The 22,938-nt window shown below is 45.1% G+C and overlaps 3 protein-coding genes and 1 non-coding gene across 4 annotated transcripts; 1 reads left to right on the top strand and 3 right to left on the bottom strand.

Annotated features, from left to right (window-relative positions):
* Window positions 1–1,486: 1,486 nt before the first annotated feature.
* Window positions 1,487–14,088, bottom strand: LOC115383632 (complement C3-like). The gene is made up of 38 exons (XM_030085765.1): window positions 13,774–14,088; window positions 12,901–13,096; window positions 12,664–12,826; window positions 12,369–12,463; window positions 11,978–12,066; window positions 11,017–11,099; window positions 10,836–10,923; window positions 10,631–10,733; window positions 10,400–10,520; window positions 10,193–10,308; window positions 9,793–9,939; window positions 9,474–9,573; window positions 9,284–9,378; window positions 9,020–9,208; window positions 8,786–8,941; window positions 8,531–8,660; window positions 8,143–8,217; window positions 7,639–8,008; window positions 7,432–7,520; window positions 7,197–7,336; window positions 6,720–6,932; window positions 6,376–6,427; window positions 6,203–6,292; window positions 5,862–6,062; window positions 5,656–5,731; window positions 5,384–5,543; window positions 5,160–5,255; window positions 4,855–5,005; window positions 4,621–4,706; window positions 4,354–4,431; window positions 4,096–4,251; window positions 3,925–3,987; window positions 3,755–3,836; window positions 3,583–3,672; window positions 3,379–3,471; window positions 3,199–3,282; window positions 2,715–2,856; window positions 1,487–1,628 (listed from the first exon to the last, which is right to left on the bottom strand). The coding sequence occupies exons 1-38, from the start codon at window positions 13,914–13,916 to the stop codon at window positions 1,487–1,489; spliced, it is 4,743 nt and encodes a 1,580-aa protein (XP_029941625.1). The 5' UTR covers window positions 13,917–14,088.
* A 2,310-nt stretch (window positions 14,089–16,398) lies between these two features.
* Window positions 16,399–17,585, bottom strand: smim11 (small integral membrane protein 11). Its single transcript, XM_030086547.1, has 3 exons — window positions 17,516–17,585; window positions 16,861–17,053; window positions 16,399–16,763 (listed from the first exon to the last, which is right to left on the bottom strand). The coding sequence occupies exons 1-2, from the start codon at window positions 17,528–17,530 to the stop codon at window positions 16,865–16,867; spliced, it is 204 nt and encodes a 67-aa protein (XP_029942407.1). The 5' UTR covers window positions 17,531–17,585; the 3' UTR covers window positions 16,399–16,763; window positions 16,861–16,864.
* A 636-nt stretch (window positions 17,586–18,221) lies between these two features.
* trnas-cga (transfer RNA serine (anticodon CGA)) lies at window positions 18,222–18,303 on the top strand. Its single transcript has one exon. It is a non-coding gene; the product is annotated as a tRNA-Ser (tRNA).
* Window positions 18,304–19,356: 1,053 nt separating this feature from the next.
* On the bottom strand, window positions 19,357–22,645 carry gpr180 (G protein-coupled receptor 180). Its single transcript, XM_030086545.1, has 10 exons — window positions 22,457–22,645; window positions 22,009–22,152; window positions 21,829–21,923; window positions 21,636–21,741; window positions 21,372–21,552; window positions 21,245–21,294; window positions 20,983–21,140; window positions 20,708–20,905; window positions 20,555–20,632; window positions 19,357–20,472 (listed from the first exon to the last, which is right to left on the bottom strand). Exons 1-10 carry the CDS (start codon window positions 22,593–22,595, stop codon window positions 20,317–20,319), a joined length of 1,305 nt encoding a protein of 434 aa, XP_029942405.1. The 5' UTR covers window positions 22,596–22,645; the 3' UTR covers window positions 19,357–20,316.
* Between the last annotated feature and the right edge of the window lie 293 nt (window positions 22,646–22,938).

The raw sequence follows: 22,938 nt of genomic DNA, 5'->3' as shown, positions 1-22,938 counted from the left end.
TGTCAGAGGTGAGGAGGAATCGGATCCTCCTGCACAGTGTGGCAGCTGAAACATGGACGAGGGAGGACAAGTGTTGTTCTGGTGGACTGGGACAACAACAAAACAGCAGACAACGGCTCACCTGCGGAGAGGGGTGTGGAAATGTGGAAATAACCTCACAATGGAGTTGCTGCCCCTCCAGTCTGACCTTTGTGCCGACGTAGCTGTGCAGGTCAGCAGTCACCATGGATGGAGAAGAAGCCCTGGGCACCTGCCGTCGGGTGGACACTTTGCCAGATCCTCACAACGTAAATGAAGTATTGTTTTTGGGTTAGGGTTAGAAATAGGCTTCGGGTACGATTTGGGGTTAGCTGTGTGGGTTTACACGTGTGTGTGGGTGTGTGTATGTGTGTGTGTGAGAGAGAGAGTCATGCAATGTACCTTGTAACTGTATTCAGTTGACCAGTCAGCACCATGGACAGCACCAGGCACACTCTATACTTGTTTGTGTTAGTGTCTGTGTCTTTCACACAATGCACCTAATAACATTATTCAGTGATATTTCAGCACCGTGTGTGTGTGTGTGTGTGTGTGTGTGTGTGTGTGTGTGTGTGTGTGTGTGTGTGTGTGTGTGTCTTTCACAAATGCACCAACAAATGGTATTTTGGAAGAAGCTTCAGGACCATGGACAGCAATATTTAATCTCTATGCATTTGTCTATGGGAGTGTAACATTGTGATGTGTGTGTGTGTGTGTGTGTGTGTGTGTGTGTGTGCATTTCAAATAATGTGTTGAGTAACTTCAGCACCATGGACAGCACCAGGTTGACTTTATGCATGAGCTTCTGAGTGAGTGTGTGTCTTTCACACAATGCATCTCGGGACTGGATTAAGTTGATACTTCAGCACCATGGACAGCAATATGTTGACTCCATGCCTGTGTTTAACAGGGGTGTCAAACATAAGGCCCGTGGGTCAAATCGGACTCAAGAACAACGTACTCAACACATCACTGCGATCTGAGCATCGGCGATGCTGCCATGCAAGCGGACTTACTGATATTTCACTGTATTTTTCACCAGAAGCAGCATGTACACCAACTTCCAAATCCCCCATGATGCACCACTCTGCAGTATTGTGCGCAGCATCGTGAGTCCGGCAACACGGTGCGGCACCGTGGAGACGGGCACAAGATTTTCACCTCGACAAATCCACCGAAAATATTCTTAATTTTCAGATTTCACACTGTCATTTTAACTGAATTTTCCATTCAGTTCATTTGACATGCATGAACTGCGGATATGTAATGCATGTCAGGATCAATGTATTGAGATTCCTTTGTGAGGCAATACTGTCAATACAATTTACGAAGTTTACAAGAACTGGCAAAGACTATTTAAATGAAAAACACCAAATTTTAAGGGCAATATAGTTTATTCTCCCATGCAACGTTGCATAGGAAACACATTAGATGAATAAAAATAAAGGTTACAGTTCCTTGGACTTGGTCACGGCAGACAGCCAAAGTATGTATACATATCCACCATGTCCTCCAAGCCCAAACAGGACAGTCGGTGTTCATCTGTTGGACACTCTTCTGTTGTGGGCCAGTACTCAACCCAGGTCTTCTCATCAAGCACGTACTGAAACCTGAAGAGAGAAAAACAGCGCGCCAGATACACAGGAGTTCATGATGAACCGATGTGAGAACAGACGATACAGACGTGGACCAAGCTGTTGGTACCCTTCGTTTAATGAAAGAAAGATTCACAGTGGTCAGAGAAACAACTTGAATCTGATGAAAACGATGTGACCAAAGGGACATGTCAGTCCAAGGTGTGTCCACTAATGAGCATCACAGGTGTCTACAATCTTGTAATCAGTTCATATAGAGGGCGACAGGGAGTCACATGAAGTCTACCACACTCAACACGGACCAGAGGAATCAAAGGAAAGAGCTGTCTCAGCAGATTAGAAAGAAAATGACAGACTGACATGTTAAAGGTAAAGGCTGTAAGACCATCTCCAGCAGCCTGACGTTCCTGTGGCTACAGTTGCTCATATAATTCAGAAATTCAAGATTCATGGGACTGCAGCCAGCCTTCCTGGACGCGGCCCGATCAGGACAACTGATGACAAATCAAAGAAACAGATAAGACGAATGGTAACAAGAGAGCCCAGAAAAACTTCCAAAGAGAATAAAGGTGAACTTCAAGCTCAAGGAACATCAGTGTCAGATAGCACAATCCGTCGTCGTTTGAACCAAAGTGGACTTCATGGAGATGACCAAGGAGGACGCCATTGCTAAAAACAAATCAGAAAAAAGCCAGACTGGAATTTGCCAAACTACATGTCAACAAGCCACAAAGCTTCTGGGAGAATGTCCTCTGGACAGTAGAGATAAAAAAGAAGTTTTTGCCAGGGCACATCAGCTCGATGTTCACAGAGTCCCAGTGTCAGAAAGCTTGAAAACTCACAGGTCATGGGTCTTGCAACATGACAATGACCCAAAACACACAGCTAAAAACACCCAAGAATGGCTCAGAGGAAAACGCAGGATAATTCTGAAGTGGCCTTCTATGAGCCCTGGTCTAAATCCTATCCAACATCTTTGGAAGGAGCCGTCTGGAAAAGGCACCTGGAGTGGACCACTGTGGATTTTTCTTTCATTAAACTGAAGGGTACCGACAATTTTGTCCACGTCTGGTTATAGTAGAAAAGTCTGACTGCACGTACGTCCGCGCTTGGTCGTCTCTGAGGATGTCTCGGGACGAGCCCATGATGAGGTACGTTTTACCCGTTTGAAGACCTAAAGCAGCTCTGCAGTGCCGAGCGCTGAGGAACGGGCGCAGTTTACCCACAGGACCAACATCAGTGTCTGCCATCATGACAACAAAGAGCACTTATTTAATTCCATTTTAAAGACTCTTAATGCCTTCCTGCCTCCGCACTGCAGTCAATCGATTGAGAAACTGTATTCTTATCATTATAAGTCAACTGCTTTTAGCTTGATTAACTTGGTAGAATGAAACAGGCTCGTGCGATGAGCTGCAAGCAGCAACCAGTGGATCGATTCCAGGATGAACGAGTTCATGTCTCATAGTAACAGGAGCTTTATTAAGATCCTCTCTCTTACAAAAGTACAAGAGATCTGTAGATAAAACCAGAAGTATAAAGACTGCATGGCCTAAAGAAAGTATTGAAAGTTAAAGACACTCACCTTCTTTGATGACGTCCAGTATCCTCATCGCGTAAGTGTCTGTGGACGGATCAGCGACTGTCTCCTCCAGCTGTACTTTGTATGCTGTGTAAAAAGTGAGAGGCGGATTTGTTCTGATATGTGCTTTCCCACATAGAGAGAAACTTTCATTCTCGGCAAGAAATATGAATGATTTCTTACCAAAATCAGTTTTGCTGGCCAGCGTAGTCTCACAAATCTTAGCGCTCCGCTCATCACTGCTGATTTTGCCCTTCTTCTGCGTACTGCAGCTCCCTGGAAGCAAAAACACCAAGACCAAGTGTCAATGTTCTTTTTTTGAGGTCAAAAAAGACAAAGAGTTTTACTCTTCAGGTTGTATCACCCAAAATGCTGAATGTCATTCACCTGCAGTGCAGGCGCATTCACCACCTCTGCAGAGCAACAGAGGCTGTCTGGCTTTCCTCTCTGGATGGGGGAAATTCACACCTTGTGCTTCTGCAACAAGACAAAAAGCTCATGAAGGACTCTTCGCACTAACGTTGCTGATGCTTTGCAGAAACGGAAAGCAGCAGGTTACCTGGGACGAGCTCCACTGACATGTTGACCCTCTGACAGTCACTCTGTTTTTCTTGAGGCGGAGCGTAGTACACGGACACCATCTGAAACAGATGGAAGAATAATGTAAATCTTAGCAACGTTCACGAAAGCTTGAAATTATATTGAGGAAACACAAAACTGATGTCTCACTTTTACTGTTGCTGCTCCTGATCCTGTGGCTCTCACCGGCATGTCCTGATTTATTCCATTACTCTGTTGAGATTTTAAGATGCACACACACACACACACACACACATGCAGAAAGGTTAGGAGGCATCACAGGCGTGTTTTCTGAATGTGAACGGAGGAGTGTACGTCCACCTTCAATGTTCTTGTGAGGTGGTGGTTTTCTCTGTTCACGTTGAACTTGTCAGTCGTCGCCCTGCCCGGCATCAAAACGTCCACGTTCAGGTTGTACTCTGGGTTTTTAGCACTGATCCAGTACTCCGACAGAGCCTGGTACGCCATGACTGTCGCCTGGAGAGAAAAACAAGGAGGAAGAAAATGTGAGGCGAAGGCGATGAGCGAACAAAAAAGAAAGTCCACTGAGGACAAGGAGTGGAGGAAGTTTTGTTGTACCTGGGTTGATCCAAAGCCGTCGCCCACAAGCTGCTGCTGGCTGAACCATCTCACCACAGGCCTGGCATCTTCAAAAGCCTTCGTGAACAGAAGAGTAAAATTCAGGTCCCTCAGGTTTGGAACCACTGGTGTAGATAATAAATGAACGAGTGTAGCGTACATCCCTCCCCATCATCATCACCAAGACTCCAAAATTCCCATCAGCCACTCATCATCAAACTCTTGAGCTCAGGTTCGCCGCCCTCCCAGCCTATAGGGTTTGCTTACCCGGGTCTTGACCAGAGCCAGGAGAGCGTACGCTGTGGCCTCCAGTGTGTATCGATGTCCCTTCGCTACAGGCCAGTGAGACGAATCTGGAAGACAAAACGCTGTAAACACTGTGCTCGACATTAAAGATGTCTTTAAAAATGTTTTACAAAGGTTAGTCTGGTGGAGATACTATTATTTTAGGTCTTAAGTGGTGTGTGAATATCTGCTTGGTATAATCCGCTGCGAACACACCTGGGGAAACGAATCTGTAGAGGACCTCCCGGTTGAGTTTGCCTTCGTTGGCCAGCGCGTAGGAAGTCATGGCGACGGCGTAAGGATTGGTGAGGCTGTTCAGGCGCCTCTCCAGGTAACTCACTGCTTTGTCTATGCTGAACGACAGACTCTGGAAAGACGGAGAAAGCAGGAAACATAACGCAGGATAGACACGAGGTATTAAACACAAGCATAGCGAAGCAGGCAACAAATGTCCACAGCCTAATGTCAATAGTAAGTAAATGAAACAAATAGAAGAGAGCGCACGCTGGTGGCATCCTCACAAAAATGGTGGCGGCACATAGCGCCCGTGACTCCTGCATGGCGATCAGCTTGAAGGCCGTCATGGAGGCGTCTGAATCTCTTCCCTGTACGTCTCCCTACGCAGACAGAATCCCAGGAACATTTACCATGCTCACATCAATGTGACTTTAAAAGATGAATCAGTTTTAGCTTCGCTATTCATCTCAGAGGGAAAATCAGAAGAATTCACAATCATTTCACTCACAGTCATTTCTGCGTGGATCACGGTTCCAGCTTCTCGAAACATGCCGTCGGGCTGCTGCGTGTTGAGGATTAAATACTTGATGGCAGCGCAGATCACTTCTTCCTGCACCGCCACCAGACCATGGGCCATGGTCAGCACCTTAGCAGCAAAGGCTGTCAGCCTTAAAGGGGAGAGAATGTCTTATTTATTTAATTTGGAAATGACATGTGTGTTCGGTATATTTGTGGAATGGTGAAGGTTGTGAATGAAAGATGGAGATCTGGAATTCTCACCAGGAGCTGCTCAGGCGATTCGGCCACACGGTAAAAGACCCATCCCTTTTACGGTAAGTCAACTCCCGACTGTAGCCTGGAAAAAGCAAAGAAACGCAGCCTTTTCAATAACTCTGTGTTCACATGAGTGTAGTTTACTTCTATGGCAGCATATAGTCATTCGCATGCCATGTGATTCATGATGCATGTGTGCTTGACTGAGTTACCAGTCTTGATGTGTTGAAGGGCTTCAGCACGTCTCTGAAAGCCGACGGTCTCCCACTGGTTGGTTCTGTCCAGATATACGGTTGCAATGACAGGCCGAGTCATGTGGCTCAAGTTCTCCTCTCCGCTGCCTGAGGGCCGGTAGATCAGTGCGCCCGCCGAATTGACGGCGTTCTCCACGGGACCTGAAACGTCTCGTCTCCCTGCACACACACAATGGTTCTCATTTATCCATCCTGGATGGCTTGTCGAGCTGGCAACAGTAACTAAGGGGGCGGGGCTTTTTAGGAAGGCCATTTGGAATACATACATATATTATATGTATTATATTGATTTCTCGTACCTGTGATAAAGATGTGCGTGCTCTGAGGTGAGTTTGGAATCATGTCCTTTCTGGGAATTCGACTGTTGAGAATTTCTTCTTGTGTTCCACCTGAATGGAAAAGCAGAGGTGAGTTAGTGAGGATGACAAGTGGTAATTAGAGATTTCAGTGGATTTGATTCACTCAACCACACCTTTAGGGTCCAGAGTGACGACCTTAGAGCTCCTAACAAGTACACCGTGAGGCTAGAAAAACAACACAGACAAGCGTTGAAGAGCAGCATGGGTGTTATGGCTCAAATCAAGGCCAGCCTGCCGTGTAATCGACAACCTCAAGCTGCTCCAAAAAGAGGCTGAAATTCTTCCCAAACTTTAAAGCTCACAGCTTAAATTTGGTAGAGGATATTAAAATGAGGTTTTCAGATCTGAATAGAGCAGTGGCTCTCAAGCGTCTTCGCGTCTGCCCCTGGTAAGGCATTAAGAAAAAATGTCCTTAGTTCTGTGGAGATGAGGAAGAATCTGTGTCGGCGTCTCTCACCGCCACCCGCAGCCTCTTCCTGATGCCGTCACTGAGCGGGGAGTCCCTGACAGCCGCTTTGACCTCGATCTGGACCTCTCCCTCCCTCATGGGGATAATGATGAACGGCACCGATGTTGTGGTTCGGGGTCCGACGTTGACCTCCTGTCGATACCGCCGACGTTTGGACGCTGCGCTGCACACGTGCTGCTCCTCCTTCAGAACCACTCGCACCTGGAAAGCAACACAAAGACACGCAAGGGTGTGAAAATCCCCACAAGTGGATTCAGGCTGCTGATCTGACCTGACATGCACGCACATAAAATCTATAAAATACAAAGTAATTGCTACAAAAAGGCCAGTTTTGTATCAGAATCAGCAAAATAATTGATTTCTCTTCAAGTCTCACTGGTGAAATTAATCGAAAATATAAATTAATGCTCTGAATAACTCTTCTGCTTTTGAAAATGAGAGAAAATAAAATTAGCTGACGCATACAGTGATTGCATCAGGAGTGTAGTTGTGGAGGACGGCCTCGATTTCCAGCGGCTCTCCTCGGACAGCAGAAAACGGCAGGCTGAGGTCGATGAAGAATTCTTTACGGACAACGACCTCCAACGGCTCTCCAACACAGATTCCTGGAGGAGTGTGGGAGGGGGGACGGCATGAGGGGTGCGAGGAGGAGGAGAGGCGCGGGTGAAACACGTCGGACTGTGAGTTGGGAGTTGCTCACCGTGAGTCGGCGACAGGCTGACGCCGGTGAGCTGCCAGGTCGTGATGGAGTCTGGCAGGAGGACACTTTTCTGAACGGATGTCAGTCCGCTGTGACACAGACAGCGGCGAGTAAATTTAAACGCGAGGCTTCAGCGGTGGAATCCAAAGTTGAGCAGGGATGAAACAGAACTCTGGGTGCGCGTCAGTCGGCAGCGGCGGAACTCACCACGGTAATCCTGCAGGACAGGGGGGCAGTTTGACATCAGTCCACAGAAAACTTTCAGGGAACTTGCTGCGACTGACAATATCATCGCTGTCCATGTAACTGTCATCGTCCTCGTCTCCTAACGGGTCAATGAAATACGCGTCGGACATCGACCTCCTGCTGAGTCTTCGTCTCGCCAGTTTGAGACGGTCCTCCTTGTGGTCAGCTCGCTGCGCGGTCATCTCTCTGCAGCAGTCCAGAAAAGCCTCCACGCAGGCCGGGCCGTCGGCGACGTGCTCGCTGCGTCTCTCACAGCTGTATGAAGGAGGCGTCTCCCTCATACCATCCACGCAGCAGTCCTTCTGCAGCTTGTTCGACTTGTATTTATCAACTGTTAAATAAACAGTGAACGCCAGTTAATATCTCTTCACCAACACATGCGAAGACAGCGAAATTACAAGTGTGACTTGAAAAGAAAAGTCTGAATTTGTAATAAATTGAGTTATCTTGAGCTGTGACTCTCACCTAAAGTGGTAGGAACCTCCATGAGAGGAGACGCTCGCTTCCGTCTCGCTGCCTGAGGTTCTGCACATTTTGATTCTGAAGCAGCACAAAGAAAAAAAGGATCTGATACATGAGTGAGCAATCAACAAAGGCTAATTCTTTAAAAAAATAACTGTATAATGTCCCTTGAGGTTATTCATGTCTTGCGTTTGTTTATATTTTTGTATTTATTTAGGTGTTCTTGTTAGGACATTTTGGCAGATACATAAAATTCCCATGTTGTTTTCGAACTGGAATTTCCCCCAAATTACAGCTTTTCTGCTTCTGCTGCATTTGCTTCACTGTCCGCCAGCAGAGGGTGCAGTATCGATCAGAGAGTGGGGTTGGGGGGGGGGACATGCATGGTCACCTCGTCTATGAGGAGTTCCTGAAGCAGTGTTGGTCACAAACAGCAGCCCCGCATCGTAGAAAACTCCCATGCCGTCCTTCCCTGCGCCGGGCGTGCAGCCAGCGTCGTGCTCCTCCACTCTGTCCCACACCTGTGAGGCAGAATAATGAATAAATAAATAACATTTTGATTCATCAGTAGTTATGTAGCCTATATCAAAAAGTGTCATGGAGTTTATTTTATCGGTATTTCTGCTTGGAGAGTCTAAGATGTTGCCTTTTTCTGCGTGAGCCGGTGCTTGTTGTTCAGGACGTAGACGCCTTTGTCCACCGCCGCCAGTCCCACCGTGGCGCCGGGGTCTCCGGTGACCTTCAGACGCAACATCCTGCGAGGGGGATAGGATGCTGCGGGTCTCTCCAGCTCCAGTTTCAACTAAAAGTGGAACCGAACAAGTGAGAAATGAAGCTGAATTGATGTTTTCTTTTCTTTAACGTCATCTCCACATCTCACCGAGCCCATGCAGGAGTCTTTCACGTCCACCCAAACGGAGTCTGACACCACTTCATCGTCTGCATGGTAGTAAGCGACGATGCGGAAGGACGGCAGCATTTCTTCGGTGATGGGAACAATAAGGGGGATCAGCACTTGTCCTTGTGTCTTGAAACGTCCGAATTTCACCAGCTGACCTCTGCTCAGGATCTGCAGACAAAGTCCACACAGTCAGTCCACCCCAGTGAGCGTGAGTTAAATCTGCAGGAATAAAAGAGGACCCACCAGGTAGGTGATGTCTCGATTCTCATATGTCAAACTGTATAAGTACAGACGGACTTTCAGGATGTTTCCTATTTGTAGATCTGCTGAATCCACACCTTCATGAACAAAAAGGCAACAGTGATAAATCATCACAGTGTAAAATCTTCACATTAATAATGAACCATTTGACGTCACTGTATGTGTTTCTTACCAATCTGGATGAATCTGCCAGAGCTGCTGGCGTATGAATGTGCCGTCATTCCGGCCTCTGCCTGCATTTTCGGCGCGAGTCGAGGATCGTTGGTCCTGGCCTGGAATCAATACGCACAAAGACAAATTAAGTTGTTAGTTTATAGACGAGAACTGCGCAAACGCGAAGGGAACATTCTGGCGATCATCCGTGATTCAAAGAACTGCAGTTACATTTGTAACTTTGGTTTTAAAACAACAAATAAAAGTTGTGTTTGTGTCCTTTTCTGCTTCCGTTTGAAAAAGTTGGTGAAAAAAACAATAATGCTTCTTGGACTCACTCTGACGTTGAGACTTTGAGTGTTTCTCTCTGTGTTGACGGCGATCCTTGCGATGCCGTTGCTCGCAGTGACACCTTGAATGTCTCCGGGAAAAACCGACACCGAAACGTTTCCGGCTGGAGTCTCGTCGGGGTTCAAAACTTCAACCTGCCGTCAGTGGAGAAACAGTGAGATTCTATTAATCAGTTAAGTATGAAGACGGAACGGCTCTCTATCAATGAGCTGAGATCCGAGACTTCATTTCGAAAGTGAAATTTTTTTTTTGTTGTTGTTCTTTTGTCTTGTCTTTGCTTCAGTGTAATATATTACATTAATGTAATAATATCAGCAAATTCGCATTTACTGAATTCCCCTTTTTTTTTCAGTTGAATTTTCTGTACACACAAGAGAAGCCCCTCACCGTGAGATAAAATAACATTCCTGGTTTGAAGTATTTGGGAGTTTTCTTGAAGTGGACGGTGTAGGGTGAAGAGACAATCTGGATGCCTCTGACTTCTGCCTCCACCATTTCACTACCTGCGACAGGAAGGAAGCCACGAAGCGAGCAGGAGGCGAAGAGCAGAGGGTCATTCATTCAGCTGCATCAGCAGACGTCCTGGTCTCTTACCCAGCTTGGTCAACACGCTGACATGGACAAAAATGGAGTCTCCGGCAAGTTCCTGGATGTTGGGAAAGGTCTGAGTGATGTGCTCCCTCTTCAGTACGGCCCTCCCCTCGCCCCGCTGGACCTAACGCCACAACAGACAGTGAAAAAACATCCTGGGAAACATTCAGCGGCGAAAAAAAAAAAAAAAATTCACTGACACAATTATCAGCATTTCAAATATTTATCGCTCACTGGGAGCTTCTGAAGAGAGGCTGCGAAGCCCTTCTTCTGTCCGTCCTGCGTAACCCCGAACACCGCGTAAGCCGTCCCGTCCACCGCTCCACCGGACAGATACCTGAAGCCACGCAGATGATTCAGTGCTTCATTGTTTTCCTCATCTCTCACAGTTACACCAACAACCCAGCCTGAACTGAAACCCCTCTGAAGTTTGACTCACGTTGCTCTGATGTCCACAGTCAGGTCGCTGCTGTCCACGTAGAAGGAGGACACCTGAGGCTTGAGCTTCACCTCAAAACTGGGAAGCACTGGCAAAAGGAAACATTTTCTGTATGTTACTCCTTTCAAGTCAAACATATGTTTACAAAAATGTTCAACAGTGAAGTTAAGAAGAGACTCACCGTCTTCTTTGACCTCAAAATCTGCTGAATAGCTTTGTTGTGGATTATTCTGAAACCTGGCCACCACCTTCCACAGGCCAGGACTACACACACACACACACACACACACACACACACACACACACACACACACACACAGTCAATAGCAATTACCATAACCATCTCACCTTGTCCGCATGTCCAAGCTGCCTTAATCATGACTCTGAATGAACACATCCAGTGGTTTTTGGTTTATAAAGAATTGCTATTCTATCTTTATATCCACTATTAAAGGTGCTGTAGGCAGGATTTTGCTAGTCAGTGCTAATTTTTCTGTGTTTTCTTTGGATTAAATGTTAGAGTATCCATTGATAATCCTTTAGGAGTGTTACATAATTGCACTACCGCGAGGGCGCAGCGTTTCCATCTGTCTCTGTTCTGAGCTGAAAAGGAATCTCGACCGCTCCAGGTATCTTTGACCAATCAGAAGAGCCCCTGAGGCTCTAACCGTGATTGGTCGAGGGGCGTTCCTCGCACGTTCTTGTGGGAGGGGCTTAACTTGCATAAGGGTGTGATGTCAGAGAAAACAGGACAGGATTGGCTGTGCTGGGTTTCAAATCGCCATCTTAGATGGGTCAAATCACCGGAGATGCGGAGATGCGGAATCCTGCCGACAGCACCTTTAATATTCAATAAGCAAACTGCACAACAATCCCTCTGAACCACCCTCCCTATTTTTTTTTGTCTAAAAGATGCATTTCAGGACAAATCCTGGTAAAAATATTGTATTACAATTTTTGTTTAAAAAAAAAAAAAAAAAATCAGCAAGTGATAAAATTACTATGAAAATATTGGCTCAAGTACTTTCATCACATGATTTGGAAGTTATCGTTTTCCTGAGTTGTGACCTGTTGGCTCCTGCGATTGTTCAGTATAGAAATGTAAATTTAGAAAGTAATAAAAATCTAATAAAAATACTCGCCTTGCGATTTTGGGGAGTTGATAAGCGTCAGAGTGAATCCCTGATCTCAGAGAGACTGGATCGAGCGGGAAAATGATGCCGTCAGGGGTCTGAGGGAAAGAAAAATATTTTATCATTCAGACATCCAGTCCGAGGACAACTTCAGCATGAAATCAATGGATTCATACTTCTATATGTGCAGCTCCGAGGGACACATATCTTGTGAGAGTAATAAGTTTTTTTTTCCTGAATTTTATTTTATGGTAAAATTGTTCCGATTCCAAACTTAAAACAAGAGGAAACAAGCACGAGGTTCAAATGTTGCGGCTTATGTGAAATTGAGTTTTAAGTGTGTCTGCATGCTCTTAATGTTTTCAGCTGTTTGTAGTCGGTTAAAAAGGAGACACGTTACCACAATCTCAACGGTGACATCAGCTTCATATCTGGTTCGTGGATCCCTCTCCACAGGCTCCATCTGGGGCGTCACAGCAAACATCCTGTAGAGAACTGTGACAAGAGGAAAAAACAGTGTGTACATCAAGTATTTAAAGAACCTCTCTGGATCCAAAAGCCATTAAAAACATCAGAAAATCCAGTGTTCAAACAAAAACATCATCTGAATTGTTACTGTTGCTATAATTCACATAGCAGAGACTGATTTCTCTATCAGGACCGGTGTCGTCAGGCTCCAGCAGCAGCAGACTCACCTCTGCTGTCGGGGGTGTAGACGGTCTTGTCTGTCTGGATGAAGATGTGTCCAGACTGGAAGGAAACTAAGACGACCTTCTCCAGTAACTGATCGTCAAACTGAGCCTGCAGGTAAACGTACTGCTTCACGCTGGGATCCTTGCTGAATGCTGCAGCCGGGACCTAAAACAACAGACAGTTAGAGGAAGGAGGGGCCTTCAGCAGACCCATTTCTGCATTCGGATTATTGAACGCACCCTGACTTGTCCAAACATTTGGTAGTTATTCTGCCTGGTGAGAGTCACAGAGGTGAAATCGAGGAATTGAGTCTTGGTTGGGTGGTTCATCACGTTGATTTGGACACTGATGTCTCCCCCGGTGCAGTCCTGACACTCCACAAAGATGTTTTCTGTTGTTTCCACTCTCAGCAGGTTGGGGGCCGACATGACTTTGCTGCAGAGAGGAGAGAGGACAGAGAACCGGGATGTAGAAAGGCTTCAGAGTGAAGCTTCCTGGCCTCGTTTTTTTTTTATGCCAAATTGACTTCATAAAACGATAACTGAAGGTCCAGTTCACTCAAATTAATAAAGCTTGCGGCCTAAAAGCATGTATTTGCTCAGACGAGGGTGACGAGCTGCTGCCTGGACTTTACACACAATGAGTGATCTATTGATGAGCTTGACAAACATCCAGCGGGGATCAAACCAAACTTCTCCTCTCAGCTCCGGGCTGGATTTTCCTTTTTATTTATTTATTTTATGTTTTGGAAACTTTAAAAATCAAACCAACAAACAGCTCTCTCAGGTCTGTTTTTATATTTTCTGACAGGGGTGGAGGTAAGAGAGTACAAAGACTCAAATTACAGAATATAAGTCGTGTTTTTGATGCATACACGTGGAAATAGAGATAACATTCCTCAAACTTCAAGAAATATGTTGTTATTGAGCTTGAGCGTAATTTGAATTCTTCCTTGAATCATTAATTGTGCAGCTCTGAGGTTGAGAGGTGTTACTTTTTGAAAAATCTCCATTTCAGGACGATATCCGCAGTAGCACTTCAGTACATTTTGAGTCGTCTGCCCGGTCTACCGTCAAACAGAAAGCTGAAGAAGCTGCAGCAGGTCTACTCACAGCGGAGCTCCATCAGCCGAAGCCGTGAGAGAGGCAAAGGCCAGAGAGGCCAGCAGCGGCAGCAGAGTCTTCCTCATCCTCCTCATCCGGGTCCTGGTGCAGCTCCTTCCATTTATCCACCCAGCAAACTCCTCCTGCCTCATCCGTACTCCTCCCAAAAACCAACTCTCGGTGAAAACACAGACGCCTGACCTCCCAGCAGCAGTTGGAAAACATTCCTGGCACTCAGAGGAAAGAGATCAACATGAGAAAATCAATGAGATGGTACAGAAACGTATGTTTAGCAATATCCAGCAGTGATGCGAGTTTGGTTGCAACGCGAAGAAAGCAGGTGAATTTCTAATAAATATTAAAAAAAAAAAAAAATTCAAAGCCAACGCACAGGGAGAACATGCAATTCGTGTGAGACAACATCCAGCTGCATATTTGAAACATACTTTGTTTTCTTCATTTCATTGAATCCTGAACAATTTTCTGGCTCAGTTTGGGAAGCCCTTCTTCAGTCCGTCCTGCATGACCGTCCCGTCCACCTCTTCACCAGACGGATACCTGAAACTACAAGAATGAGTCAGCTCAAACCTCCACGGGGACTGAAACAGGACTTTAAAAAAAAAAAGATGATCAAATTTAGCAGCAACTGAAGCCATACAGATGATACAGTCCTTCATTGTTTTTCTCATTTCCCCACAGTTACACCAAAAACCCAGCCTGAACTGAAACTCCTCTAAAGTTTGACTCGCGTTGCTCCGATTTCCACAGTCAGGTCGCTGCTGTCCACGTAGAAGCGGACCTGAGGCTTGAGTTTCACCTCAAAACTGGGAAGCACTGGCAAACGGAAACATTTTCTGTATGTTACTCCTTTCAAGTCAAACATATGTTTACAAAAATGTTCAACAGTGAAGTTAAGAAGAGACTCACCGTCTTCTTTCACCTCAAAATCTGCTGAATAGCTTCGCTGTAGATTACTGTGAAACCTGGCCACCATCTTCCACAAGTCAGGACTACACACACACACACACACACACACACACACACACACACACACACACACACACACGCACAGAAAGTAAACACAGGCCATGGTGCTGAAGTGACGGTTCATTAATTCAGTTGATAAACTTTGTGGAACACACAGAGAGTGAACGTGGTGCTGTCCATGGTGCTGAAATCCATGGCAACTTCATTAAAATTCTTAAAATGGTGTAAAGTATGATTGCTGAAAGTTATATAGCTTCTTTTCTTTCTTTTTTTTTTTTTTTTTTTTTACATTTCCTGTTCAACATCGAAGCATCAGAATGGAGGTCTGGCTCCTCTAATGTACCGCACAGATTTACTCCAAGAGCTTATAAGTTTAAAGCTCCTCTAAATAATATGAGTTCTTACTTTATTGTATTTATTGTGACTGTGGTAAGTGATATCGCTGGACCTGACAAGGGAACAAAAATACAAGAAAAGAGACAGACAAACAAAAAAGTGAAAAAACAAGCAAATTACAAAGAGTGGAGCTTCAGAAGGAGAAAACAGCCACTTCATTCAGGACTAATTGATTTGGAATAAAGTTCATTGTGACATGGTCTTTTAATGTTGAAATGGCACTCCTGCTTTGTGGCGGGGTTATTACATAATCTGTAAGGGCATTTAAAAAAAAAAAAACATTTTACTTTTAATTCTGTACTAAATATGAGGCTGCTTGTTCTCTATGACATGTCTGAGGTTTGCTCATTAATTATTTCCAGACTCCGCCAGGTTCTTCTGTGCTGCGCCGCAGAGCCACACTGACTCAAACTTGCGTACACGATGTCAGACCCGTCGTGAGATTTGATCTTGATATTGATGAATGCCGATCCACGCGTGGAAATGGTCGTACACCCAGTTTTCTGGCGCGCGTTCGTTTGTCGTTTTTAAGTGAGGGCCACTGCCTTCAGTGCCAGCAGCATTACTGTACTCTGTGACTGTTCAGTCCCGCACAAAGACAAATACATCTAATAAAGAGCATAAAAAATTAAGGGGGAAAAAAAAAATCACAAAAATAAGGACACAATGAAGACAAAATAAAAAAAAAATGGAGATGAAATAACAGATGCGTGTTAGTGTGTGTTTTTATGCTGCAACTCCAAATCTCAAATACATATAAAAAAAATTCTACTTAAAATATTTTTGTTTTAACTTGGTCAAAAAAGTGAAATAAACTTTTTTGAAATCATTAAACGACATTCTTTAAAAAGAAATAATGAAATTCAAGCTAATCATGTCAGGAGACACAATGCACTGATAGTTAAGTCCACTGACTGACACGGTGGTCTCTGTCTCCATCTTGTGGAGAAATTGTGCCAATGCACCCAAAACTGTGAACAAAAAACAGAGCAGCAGTAATAACAGTTTTGCAAATAAGCGATAAGATCATCCATCGTTGGTGATGTTTTGTTAAATACATCTCAGCACATACCCACCCAATTTAAAGTTGTATATATGAATATATGAAGTTGCAATGTTGTGTGCAATCATGACTGTCCTCGTCATAAATAAATGGAAGCTTGAACTTCTTCCACTGAAATTTCTTTTATCCTCCAATTATTTCAAAAAAACAAACAAAAAACCCACAAATAAAGGAACAGCAACAGTCTGCCATATGGAAAAAAACTATTTTAATCCATTATAAAAGTTTGGCACAAACCTATGATAATGTACAATAATTTTACACAACAAACAGCTTGCTTTAATGATATAAATAAGCAAAATTGTCAAACTTGTGTTGGGTGAACAAAGCTTAATAATAAAGCTTTAAACTCACTTTCAGTGAAAACATGTGGAAAGTTCAGCCCAGAAATATGTTTCGTCCATTTCAGATCGAAAAAACATCTGAGTCTTCTTATTCAACAAAAACATGCTTCAGTCAAACAACATATTGTTTCCCCAGACGGGATTCTCTTCCCTGAGACACAGAAAAGTCTCTCTGCTGCTCCTTGTCGGCCCGATGAGTAACAGGAGGCCTGGAGGGGAGGAAAACAGTGAGAAGAATCAGAGCTCCTCGTCACATGTTCATATTCATTGTACAAGAGGTGCCGATGTAAAGCCGCCTCTGCTGACCTCCTCAGTCTTCCTTCAAGTTGTCGATGAGCTCCTGCGTTCGCTGGGCCAGCCGTCTCCTCTCGGCCTGCTGCTTCTTCAGGGCCTCCTCTGCCTTCTTCCCCTGGTAGATCTTCACCCCCGCGAAGGCCAAACACAGCAGCAGTGTCTTCAGGGCCAGGATGTACAACAGGATGGGGACGTTGTCCAAAGCCTGGGGACGGAGCGGTTCAAGCGTTACACGGACTGCAAAGGAAAGGTCTGGAAAAAGCCGGGCACTCTGAAGAAGATGGTGACCCCCTCCCCTTTCCAACTGGGGGCCTCAGCTGTCTCGGTTGGAGTTAATTTAGTCACAGAAAGGGAAGTGTGTGAAAGAGAGAAGCAGCTGCACGCCATGTGCACACTGAGAACCCACACTTTCCGCTGCTTTGAATGTCACTCAAAAACATCTGATTGATTCCAATTTTTCTCAGCGTGAGAACTGAAGCGAACACAGAGTGACGGGCTTCCACGCCACTGCAAGGTGTTTATGTGAGGCTAAAGCAGCGTTAGCTCTCTGAAAGTGACATTTGTGACAAATGACCATAAAATCTGCTCTCAAAGGGAACAACAGCTGTTCAACACTATAACACCACGGACGTGTATCTTACAAAACACCTGTCTGAAGCCGTCTTACCTTCCAGTTGATCATGTTTGCTTCGCTGATGTTGATGTTTCTTCCACACAGCCAGAAGGACGATAAACGTTTGCTATCAAGGGCGGGGCTTCAGCGAACGCACCAATCGTGTCAAAGTATGTCAACGACGTCACAAGCGGCGTTCAAAAACACCGGGGAAAAAAATTAATGCTATCAGTTAGATTGCAAATTAAAAAACGCCTTAAAGTGTCAGTCAGTCCTAAAAGCACTAAAATCTAGTTCAAAGCTTGATATTAGTTGCAGATATTCAATTACGACGAATGATGTGTGTTTTTGCGCACAATTCTTCTGCCGAAGCCCACTTTTCCCACGGTCGCTGAACGCGTCATGTCTTTCTCGGGTTTACTTCAAGTTTCCAGCACTTTCAGCAGTGGATTCCGTTACTCCAACAGATTATCACTTGTCCTGTCCACATATATTTCATCAGAATAATGCTTATCGGGACGCATTTCAGTTTGGACAAACCGTCAATATTTCTCATTTCTTAAACTTTCATTTTGTGCCCTTTTTTTTTTGGTGGGGGTGGGGGGGTGATCACAGAACTGACTACTTGATGTCCAAATGGGACATTTATGGCTCTAAATCATCAGTACACCCACAAAAAAAGAAACAACCGGCTTCGAGCTTTCAGAGTCGTCCCAGATCACTCGATGAGAGAACGTGGTTACGTCATATATATTACGTCGTCACGGTGGCCGAGAGGTTAAGGCGTTGGACTCGAAATCCAATGGGGTTTCCCCGCACAGGTTCGAATCCTGTTCGTGACGAAATTTCATTTATGCCAATTATCAATTGTTTTAGCAAGGAAATCGACATTTCTGATGAGAAGTCGTACATCGTGTTTCAAAACACCGCCTGACAAGTCCTAACAAAATCCTATCGGTTCCTAAAAAAGTCCTGACATCAAAACAATGCCAGAAAGTATCCGAATATCGATTCACGACAAAAAAAAAAAAAAAAACACGTCATCAGAGCTACACAAAATTGTAACATTTCAGTGAAAAAAATATATAAAAATTAGGACAAAATACATTTTTGTAACTCACCTCTGGGCTGGTTTTTGCCAGCAGGGTCGAGCCCTCCGACACGCGACTGCCACCTTCACTAATGAGCGCGTGACAAAACACTCTTCTTCTGTGGTGGAGAACTAGCATTGGAGGTGCGCCTTTGAAATTCATCCGTGTGGAAACATATGCGTATGAATAATGTCATACGATGTTAAATTATTAACAAAAGTTGCATTTTGCAGCTTTGTTTTTTAGGTTCACACTGTTGCGAGTTGTTAACATGACAAGACAGAGTTGATGTACAACTCTAACAACACTGTTGTGGTGTAACATCAACACAGCCATCCTTTGCATGGAAGGTTCCAGGTGCAAATCCTGGCAAGTTTGTGCAACTTAACTAATATAACATATAATACACATAACATAGCACATAATTTAATTTAAAAAAAAAACGATAGCGATGTATCAATAATAATGGTATTATAGAACAACAGAGAAACGGAGCATTTGGTGGTATAAGATTTTAAGTTATAGTTGAAAATGTTGAGATGTAAGAAATGTTGAAAACAGAAGTGTTTCCCCACACAAGTCTGAATCCTGTTCATGACATTTCATTTGTAATTCGTTTAACAATGAAATCAACATTTGTATGAACGTACATCATGTTTCAGTTGTGTCTAATTTGATTTTTCTTATTTCCAGTTGTTTCTTACCTTATGTTACCAAACTCAACTTTATTAGTGACAATGCAGTGTCATCATTTTTTTCAAAATATTGAGCCAGAGACATTTAGTTTATGACAACACACATAAGCCATGACAAATGTATTCTTTATTACAGGCTCCATGGTCACAGGTTCCATATTTCCACAGGTAATTAAAAAAAAAATCTTACTTTAACTTAGAAGTGTAACCTTTTCCTTTGTATATAAAAAACAAAAACAAAAAATCAATACAACCTCCAGCATCATGTTTCCCAGACTGTCATTATAGGACCAAATCAAACATCTGCACATGTAACATATAAAGCAAACAACATAACTTCAAGTGCGTTGGGGCAGGCAGCTAGAAAACATCTCCAGTAACTGTAGGACACAGACTAAGAATCTTTAAATAAAACTTTGTACTAATATTTGACTAGATGAGAAGGGGTGTATTCACAAGGTTTTTATTATTGTAGCCGACTCTGGATGCTCCCGATTGACCTCCTTTGCTTAAATATAGCAGAAGCCATGCAGCGTGTCCTCAGCTGCATACGGGTTGTAAGATTTCAGAGTCAGGCCTCACATGCTGTCAGGTTTTCATTTTTCAGTGATTTTCTTACTTTTTAAAAGTTAAAGTTTCACGATTCAAAGTAAAAGGTATCTTTGCGAGGGTCCTCGCTTTCTTTGTACATTTTGTAATTTGACGTCAGCATCAACCTTGTCAGCAGCTGAATTTAATAAAAAAAATGGTGGCTTGTACGTGCGGTTAAAAGTATGGTTCAACACTTTGTGAGGATATCGCCCACAACTGGGGCATTATAAATAAGACATAAGCGTTCATTTCCAGCTCTTGAGCCGTGAAGCCCGTTCGGCAGTCCCAATGCTGCGTCAACCGAGGTAGGGCGTTGCTTCAGATAATGTCGTCATTCCCTGGTTCCCGCCTGACGTTGGCTTTGATTGCTCCTCCAAGAAACTGCGAAGCAGAAGAGTCCCCTCAGTCCTCTTCTTCCCTTCAGGAAATCTCTCACCTCCGACCCAGCAGGATCGGCTGAGACACCACAGCTCCCAGCTCAGTAGCGCCCCCTGTTGCTCGTCCTGGACATGGTGAGCGGCAGCGACACGGAGGAGAGCGACGACACTTCCCAGTACAGGGAGCGAGACAGGAAGAGCTGGTAGAGGGTCACCATGGAGATGGACTGGCAGAGGATCACGCCGATGGTCACCACCTTCAGAGGACGAACACACGAGCTGAACTGAAATCTGTCAAACGGGCTGCAACGTGTTCTCACTCACTCTGAGTCCTCTAACCTTTTCTCTCTGGTGGTCATTGAAGACTGAAGACATGAGGAAGAGGACAGGATGACAGAGGAACCACAGGAAGCATCCCTGGGAAAAAAAAAATAATAATAAGGGCACATGTATGTGGTGTATTTCATTTCTTTAATGTGCTGTGCCAGTTACCTTGGCGAAAGTGAGGTAGAAGTCTCTCTTTAACGTGCTCCTCTCAGTGGAGGTGATCTGGTAGAGGACGGAGGCCAGCAGGAGGGCCAGGATCACTCTCAGAGCCATGAGGAGGAGGCCCGCCAGACTCTGCTGAGCATGGTAGCTGTGATGTTTGCTCTCTGCCTCGGAATATTGCTCCCATAGCAATAACACTCCCTGAAAATGAACAGAACGTATAAAAAGTGGACGGGGAGCAAACAGAAATCTAAAACGCTCGTTATGACTCAGCGGACCTGTGTGAGGACTCCACCGACAGCGACGGCCCTGGAGGCCGGAGACTGCTCCCACTGCAGCGGCCTGGACTGAGGCTTCCTCCCTCGACTCAGAGTCCAGCCCATGCACAGACTCAGCAGCATGTACAGCATGGACACCTGGGACACCATATCCCAGACTGCACCGGGAGCAGCACATGGAAAACAGAACACGAGTTATACCGTCTCAACGTGGGAACGGATGAGGAACAGAAATCTAACTGCAGAAGAAAGGGATGCATACACTCCGCCAGGCTGCCCATCAGCGGCAGACCGGAGCCATCTCTGGAATACCTGCAGGCGACAGGGAGAGGGAAGAGGAATGTCCATAAAATAAAGTGGATTTAAAGTGCGCGTCAGCGGGACTCTACCTGGCCAGGTGGATGTAGTTGCAGAGGGCGGAGCAGCCCTGTAACGCCAGCGCAGTGGTCAGCACTTTGAGGACAGTGTGCATGGGGCCTCCCTTCCTCAGAGCCTGGTACAGAGGCTGGACGTAGATGCAGCAGGCGATGAAGTAGGCCAGCAGCAGCAGGAAGTAAAAACTGTGGAGACCTGAGAGGGAAAGGAGAAGGAAACACCGAGCTCACAACCAAGCGTCACGGCGACTGGTCGTCTTTTCCCCGTGAGCGTCTGACCTGCCTCCTCCGCGCTGAAGTGGTCCAGAGGGTTTCCGGCGGAGTCGGGATTGAACAGCAGCGCGGTGAAGCCCAGATCGGCGTGAGCAGCAATCGTAGCGCTGTCCTGAAAGATCAGCAGACCAAAGCGCAGCTTGGTTGAGCTTGCCGGCGCACACGGATCACAGGGTTGACTCGACCTGGTTGTATTTACCTGACATGTGTATCGGTCGGCATACAGGACCTGCCACAGCGTGGGTAAGGACTGGCGAGGGATCGTAAAGTTGTGCTCATCTCGACTGAGTGACACTGAAGCGGGAGGAGGGAGAAACACGTTGAGGTGAGGCGTAGGGGAAGGAAGACATAAAGCCGGCGCCGCGTTCCTCGTTCTTACTGGTGAAGTCGGCTTTGGCGTGCCTCTCGGAGCAACTCAGGTTGTCCAGATCCGAGTCCATGTCCTGATAGAGGAGCAGCCTGGACTCCTTCTCCACGGCGAGGGGAGGGTTGTCCATCCGGCACACCAGCAGACCATTATCACCTGACAGGTGGGAGAAAGAAAGACGATCCTCTCATTTACATCTTCCTGCATGACTCTTAAAACTCCTTGAGGGTTGCAGGATCTCAGGATGGGTGTGGATCTGACAGATGACACATTTAAAGTGGCAGATTTCAGACGATCTAAATAAATTGTATAACATACACACACACAGGAGCCATGAATACAATAAGTGAGTGCAGATTAAAGCCAAAAAAGGTGCAGATGATGCCACTTTTTTTTCCCCTCAGCCAGTAAACAGATGCAGGTATTGACAGACGTCCATATGAAGTGTTAGCTTGGTTACCTTGGTACATGAATTTAGTGATGAACTGGCCTCTCTGGCGCCTCGCCGCTTCGCTCCTGAAGAGTCCCGTCACGGTTTTCCCACAAACCTCGGAACCGAACAGGCCGACAGACACGAGGGCGAGCGAGAAACGCCACATTTTATACCCGCTCCGTGCACTTTCACCAGAAATGAAAGCCAGCTCGTCAATTCAATGAGCCACGAAGCCAGAAGTAAAAAAAAGTGTCAAGTCACATGAAATTACACAACGTGGGAAGAGAAAACCGGAAGTCACTGTCAGGAAAAATAATAGACACAAGGATGAAAATATTTGTTATTCTTTGTAAAATTGGGGGTACTATTAAAAAGTACGCTTGTGAATGTTACTAAAAAGTATTTTTCGAATATTATGATTTTTTTATGGTAAAGAAATTACAAATTCCTCCAAAATCTAAGGTGTTAATCAAATAGGCCTTTATTTTCTAAACCAAACAGCTTCCGCT

The sequence above is a fragment of the Salarias fasciatus genome (genome assembly GCF_902148845.1).
Source record: "Salarias fasciatus chromosome 23 unlocalized genomic scaffold, fSalaFa1.1 super_scaffold_20, whole genome shotgun sequence".
Taxonomy (NCBI): Eukaryota; Metazoa; Chordata; class Actinopteri; order Blenniiformes; family Blenniidae; genus Salarias; species Salarias fasciatus.
This window is presented reverse-complemented; position numbering and strand designations above follow the sequence as displayed.

Bases quoted from the DNA above. Each gene is read 5' to 3' on its own strand.
- LOC115383632 (XM_030085765.1), bottom strand. From the start codon at position 13,916: ATGAGGCAGGAGGAGTTTGCTGGGTGGATAAATGGAAGGAGCTGCACC. The intron at 8,942-9,019 runs GTGAGATGTGGA...TTCCACTTTTAG, and splicing joins AAGACTCCTGCATGGGCTCG to TTGAAACTGGAGCTGGAGAG. The intron at 6,063-6,202 runs GTACGAGAAATC...GTGTGTGTGCAG, and splicing joins CACGCACATCTTTATCACAG to GGAGACGAGACGTTTCAGGT.
- gpr180 (XM_030086545.1), bottom strand. From the start codon at position 22,595: ATGTGGCGTTTCTCGCTCGCCCTCGTGTCTGTCGGCCTGTTCGGTTCC. The intron at 20,906-20,982 runs GTCCGCTGAGTC...GTTCATTTTCAG, and splicing joins TCGGTGGAGTCCTCACACAG to GGAGTGTTATTGCTATGGGA. The intron at 20,633-20,707 runs GTAACTGGCACA...TTTTTTTCCCAG, and splicing joins TCTACCTCACTTTCGCCAAG to GGATGCTTCCTGTGGTTCCT.